Below are 6,485 nucleotides of genomic sequence, written 5' to 3' on the forward strand. Positions count from 1 at the left end.
AAAAAGGGAACCGGGCCGGAGCCGTACCGTGCCGTACCATGCAGTGGAAAAGCGCCATATGTAACCGGTATGTACAAGAACCGAATCAGAACGCAGATTTTGGTGCTTCATTTCGGTGCTATGCCTGAGCGATCAATTGAAATATTTGTCCTTTCGTTCTCCAAAATGGATGTAAGCAGCATCATCACCGGCACCGCACGTGAAAAATAATTTCCCGACTGAGAAAATGCACGTGAACACAAGTCGGAAAGCTCTAATAATACAAATCCCAAAAATCTTTGTAGTAACGAGAATGTCCATGTTGTTTTCACATTCTGGCTTAAAAGCACAACTCAGGAAATGAGAGCATCCGAGTGCGTGAATGCAGTAATTATACTTGCTCTGATGGCAGCAGGTAGCCTTCCGTTATCTAAGCTAAACATACTTAAATTAAAATGCCTACAGAGATGGCTTGAATAACACAGATAAACTATATTGTCGCAGTCTAATGTTTATTGTCTTTAGCCCTATTCGCACAGGATTAGTATTATCTGGGGACCTTGTGTGATTTTGAAATTACCCTCCCACATCTGAATTTTGTGTGGTGCATTCGCACGGGATAAGCAAAGCCTGTGATTTTACTCGAATTTACTGACTTATCTCCCGGATACGATGTCAAGGCTTTGAGAGTCCCATTCTATGGTCCAGTTAGATGGATTAAAAAAAAAAAAACTAATATAGTTTCGTGCCCTGTGTCATTTACATTTCACCAGGTTAAAATAATATCTCAAGCTTTATGCTTGATTTATTTGTAACACATTAACCTGAAAACCTTTTCAGCTTTCTCTTTCTGCAAATTGTATGGTGTAGCGATATGACAGCACCCAAAATACTATCAAACACTCCAACGCAGCTCCATTTGCGGGGGAATTTTTACTTTACAAATTACAGACATGGCAGATTCGCACGGGATTAAGACAACCTCCGCAATTATTACAAATGACTGGAGGCCACCAGGTAATACTAATCCCGTGCGAATAGGGCTTTTGTTTTATCATTCGAAATGTTTATATGTTCTGTTTACTCAGTTAAAGCTGTAATAGCGATGCCTTTGTCCATATAAGGGATTTCCTGGAGGGTCATGAGAGCCGCTACTTCTGTGACTGGATATGTGGTTTTTCTGTGCGAGGGCGCCCTCTGGCGTCCAGTATGAATGAAACAGACATCATGTGTTTATAGTGCTAATGGCCAATCCATCATTTTTTGGGGACTTTTTTTTTATAAGCATCGGTTCAGGCACCGTTTAGGCACCGGAACCGTTTTAAAAGTATCGTGTAAAAGTATTTGGCACCGGTATCGAAAAAAAAAACCCAAACGATACCCAACCCTAGTATACGCTGCTGAAGGATCCCAACGTTTTATTTTCAGCACAAGTCCCAGTCTAGTCAGTGCTAATTTACACGTGTGTTCAGTAAATTTCACCGTTGACTGTTTTGAGAACAAATGGTGCCAGTATGAGGCTGGCTTTGCCAAAATACTTTTGCTCAAAGATCAGGCCGTGCCAACTGTTCTGGACTTAACAACGATGCTGCAAACTGTAAGTAACGTATTTCATGTAAAAACTTCTTTTTTTTTAAAACGGTAATGGCGGTAATGGATGTTAGCCAATCATAAAAGTGGGTGGTTACACTGACCTCTTAAAGGGAAAACACCCCAAAAAACGACTGTTTCAGTCAGAGGATGAGAAACAGGGTGGAAAAAGGTCATAAATCACTCAATTTTGAATGTTTTTCATCCAAAAAACTAAGTAATAATTATAACTACATCTCAGGGAACATAATAAAATAATAACAATAAAAAAAACATGTCATGACCCCTTTAAAGCTGCTTGCTAAGGCAATCATCACTATTTCTATTGCTGAACAAAGCCCTATTGTTAGCTTTGGTTTGCTTGTCCTTCTCAGTTATGAATGTACAGGAATAATACAGTATCTCAAATCATAGCTATACATTTTTTGAACAACCAGAATATCATAGAGACTTTGGGGGTGGGCTCTTCTGGATGCATTTACCAAAAGCATTGCTAGCCAACTATGGTCGCAAGTTCCATCATTACCAACAAAGTTCAACAATTCAGCATTTCGTGAAACCATAGCTCAAACAAACATCGCAAACTTATGTGGTTGGAACTACAGCTCTCAACCTGTGGTTAGAAGCATAATTTCTTGTTAGTAAGACATTTGGACTTTAATAAATCATGCTCTTGGGCACAATAAGCAAGCAAGCATACTATCTATATCGTCATTTCAATTTAAATATATATACATTTCAATCTATATATTTTAGCTTGTCCTCAATAAGTGCCATTTTTGAAGAGTGTGCATGTTCGTAAATGCGTAAGGGAACCCCAAAGTATGATGCAAGAAGGAACCCACGATGAATCAAACATCAAATAAATAGTTATTACTCCACCACCTGTGCATGACGTCATCAACGACCGTCCTATATTGTGGAACCAATGTGGTTCAAATGACAGAGGTGTGACCATGTTCGGGAAACAGTTGTGACTAGCTAGTTAGTTTCTACAATGATGCATCATGCTAGGTTAGTTAAGAAGCGGGTTACATAATTGTTTAGGAAGCGCACCCCTGATCAGAAAGTAATATCCCAGCAACCACCCAGAACAGCATTTCAACCGCACATTTAACATTAAACTCTAGTCCTGGCACACACATACACTGAACAGGTGGCACTGCCAGAGAGGAAGCTGCAGCAGATGGCATCATGCACCTGACTTACACCAACACTACTATACCTTTAATTAGATTTGTATCAAAAAAAGATCATCTACATGGATACATCCTCCAGTTTCTCTGAGATGTTTAGGATTGCTTAATGAAATACTAAAATAGTTGTGATGTAGTTGGAAAACTAAATGGATCACCATTACAGCATAATGAGATGTTATGAACACTTTTATGATGGGATTTAAACATCAGAAAATTTAACAGTGTAATAAACTAAGAGTTGCCCAGGATAAACCAGGTGATACCAACGTATGGTCCAGGACCAGGTCTGACAGCTCTAACAAGCATAATTAAGAAGGTCTACCAGGTCAACCTTGGCCCCAGCAGTTTTATTCCAGTTGATTAACCATCTAGACCAGCTACTGATCATAAATTAAAATCCTAAAGCAGCTGGAAACTATTTAAAGCTACCACCTTTTTAAGCTGGATTTTCCAGCAGGGTTTACAAAGGAAAACTATTTTAACAAAGTTGAATATAAGCAAATATGCTGTTAAACATACCTTGATCCAATATGATGAGCTGAGCACTCGACTGCACATTGCCAGCGTCATTCTCAGCTAAACACTGATAGAAACCTTCATCTGACTTGACCAGCCCCAGCACCAGCAAGTTCTGCTCCTTCTGTAAAAAGGCACACAAGAACATCGCTGTCATCTAGAAGAAATACTGTATTTATCAGAAGGTCAACAGCATTTCCTCACTCATGTAGGGCAAGCTGGCAACTTACAATGATCTTGAAATAGTCGCTGGGAATGACGGCATCTCCGTTCTTCACCCATTTGATGGTGGGAGCGGGTGAGCCGGTGACCTCACACTCGAATGTGATGTCTGTGGCTTCATGAGCATATATGTTAGCTGGTTTCTTCAGGAACTGTGGGGAAGCTGAGAAGAAAAGCAATAAAACAAAACAAATCGTATGACAAACCAAACATTTGTTCCTTGAGAGAAATGACTCTTCAAACAGGAACTGTGGGGAAGCTGAGAAGAAAAGCAATAAAACAAATAATTGAGTATGACAAACCAAACATTTGTTCCTTGAGAGAAATGACTCTTCAAATGTCTGTATAACTAAAAGCTAGTAATGATTTCGGGGAAACTATTAGAGTTGATGATTAGGGGGAAAAAATGCTGCTTTTGACTTTTCTCAACCTCTAAAAATATCCTAAACACCAGGATGTGGTTAAAATATGCTAGAGGAAAATGCAAAACCTCCAAAGGCTTCCCATTAGCAAATGAGGTTATTTGATCTTGGAGAAGATAAACAGGACATAGATCATCTCAATAACAAGGTAGTGTGCACCAGAATGATTCAGGCCTGTCTGCTGGGACGTAATTGGATTGTTGCTCTGTGCTGTGCTGATTTCTCTACCAAACAACCACAACCCTCTGTTGCTGTATATTTTATATGAATTGCATTTTTGCAAAACATGACATATCACTTGCATATGATTAATACCCTTGCCCTTACCCTTGCATAAATCAGTATGTACTGATATTTAAATATTTAAATAAAAGTATGAGATAGATACAGTATTTGTCACTCAGACCATATAAACACATTTTACTTTTTAAAAGAGAAATAAGCATAATTACAAATAACTTATAATAGCACATTATATAAGTGATATTCATAAAACAAACCACAAAAACGTTTAGAATAATTTAATGGAATAATTTCATGAATTATATAAATATAGCTGTATATATAACCATATTTAAACTAACCATCTGTAATTAATTTTCCTCTTAAAAGACAAATGAGTATAATTACAAATAAACTGTACAACAAGCACACATAAATTATACATTTATATAAAATACATATAAATTAATATAGTAAAATACACTGTTTATATAGGGGTAACTAAAAGAAAAATGAGTGTAATTACAAATAAACTGTACAATAAGCAAAAGAAAAGATTTAGACTGCTACATTACATAAATTATATATGTCATTCTTATATATATATATATATATATATATATACACACAGTTGTGGTCAAAATTTTACATACACTTTGGAGTATCTGCAAAATGTTAATTATTTTATCAAAATAAGAGGGATCCTACAAAATGCATGTTATTTTTATTTAATACTGACCTGAATAAGATATTTCGCATATGATATTTCATTGAATACGCCGTTTACCTATAGTCCACAAGAGAAAATAATAGTTACATTTATAAAAATGACCCCGTTCAAAAGTTTACACACACTTTATTCTTAATACTGTGTTGTTACCTGGATGATCCACAGCTGTTTTTTTTTTTTTTCCATATATGCTAGAGGAAAATGCAAAACCTCCAAAGGCTTCCCATTAGCAAATGAGGTTATTTGATCTTGGAGAAGATAAACAGGACATAGATCATCTCAATAACAAGGTAGTGTGCACCAGAATGATTCAGGCCTGTCTGCTGGGACGTAATTGGATTGTTGCTCTGTGCTGTGCTGATTTCTCTACCAAACAACCACAACCCTCTGTTGCTGTATATTTTATATGAATTGCATTTTTGCAAAACATGACATATCACTTGCATATGATTAATACCCTTGCCCTTACCCTTGCATAAATCAGTATGTACTGATATTTAAATATTTAAATAAAAGTATGAGATAGATACAGTATTTGTCACTCAGACCATATAAACACATTTTACTTTTTAAAAGAGAAATAAGCATAATTACAAATAACTTATAATAGCACATTATATAAGTGATATTCATAAAACAAACCACAAAAACGTTTAGAATAATTTAATGGAATAATTTCATGAATTATATAAATATAGCTGTATATATAACCATATTTAAACTAACCATCTGTAATTAATTTTCCTCTTAAAAGACAAATGAGTATAATTACAAATAAACTGTACAACAAGCACACATAAATTATACATTTATATAAAATACATATAAATTAATATAGTAAAATACACTGTTTATATAGGGGTAACTAAAAGAAAAATGAGTGTAATTACAAATAAACTGTACAATAAGCAAAAGAAAAGATTTAGACTGCTACATTACATAAATTATATATGTCATTCTTATATATATATATATATATATATATATACACACAGTTGTGGTCAAAATTTTACATACACTTTGGAGTATCTGCAAAATGTTAATTATTTTATCAAAATAAGAGGGATCCTACAAAATGCATGTTATTTTTATTTAATACTGACCTGAATAAGATATTTCGCATATGATATTTCATTGAATACGCCGTTTACCTATAGTCCACAAGAGAAAATAATAGTTACATTTATAAAAATGACCCCGTTCAAAAGTTTACACACACTTTATTCTTAATACTGTGTTGTTACCTGGATGATCCACAGCTGTTTTTTTTTTTCTTCTATTTTTGTGATAGTTGTTGTCCTCAGTGTGAAAAGATGGATCTCAAAATCATACAGTCATTTTTGGAAAGGGGTCAAATCAAGGTAATGGGGTCAAAATTCAACTATTATTTTCTCTCGTGGACTATATGTAAATGTCCTTTATGTGAAATATCTAATATCTTTCAGCACTAAATAAAAAATAACGTATTTTATATGATCCCTCTTATTTTGGTAAAATAATTAACATTTTGCATATACCGCGAAGTGTATGTAAAATTTTGACCACAACATACACGTGTATGTATGTATGTATATATATATATATATATATATATATATATATATA

General features: G+C 34.8%; 1 protein-coding gene across 8 annotated transcripts in view; it reads right to left on the reverse strand.

The window, feature by feature from the left end:
• Positions 1-6,485, reverse strand: part of LOC107686827 (neogenin-like) — a 168,145-nt gene that overhangs the window by 50,914 nt on the left and 110,746 nt on the right. For all 8 annotated transcript variants that reach the window (XM_016483976.1, XM_016483973.1, XM_016483971.1 and 5 more), the window contains exons 6-7: positions 3,515-3,669; positions 3,288-3,408 (exon numbers count right to left, since the gene is read on the reverse strand). In XM_016483976.1, the coding sequence (XP_016339462.1) occupies positions 3,288-3,408; positions 3,515-3,669 (276 nt within the window). The remainder of the gene's footprint in view (positions 1-3,287; positions 3,409-3,514; positions 3,670-6,485) is intronic.

The sequence above is a fragment of the Sinocyclocheilus anshuiensis genome, unplaced genomic scaffold (assembly GCF_001515605.1).
Source record: "Sinocyclocheilus anshuiensis isolate Anshui unplaced genomic scaffold, SAMN03320099.WGS_v1.1 scaffold773, whole genome shotgun sequence".
Lineage (NCBI taxonomy): Eukaryota > Metazoa > Chordata > Actinopteri > Cypriniformes > Cyprinidae > Sinocyclocheilus > Sinocyclocheilus anshuiensis.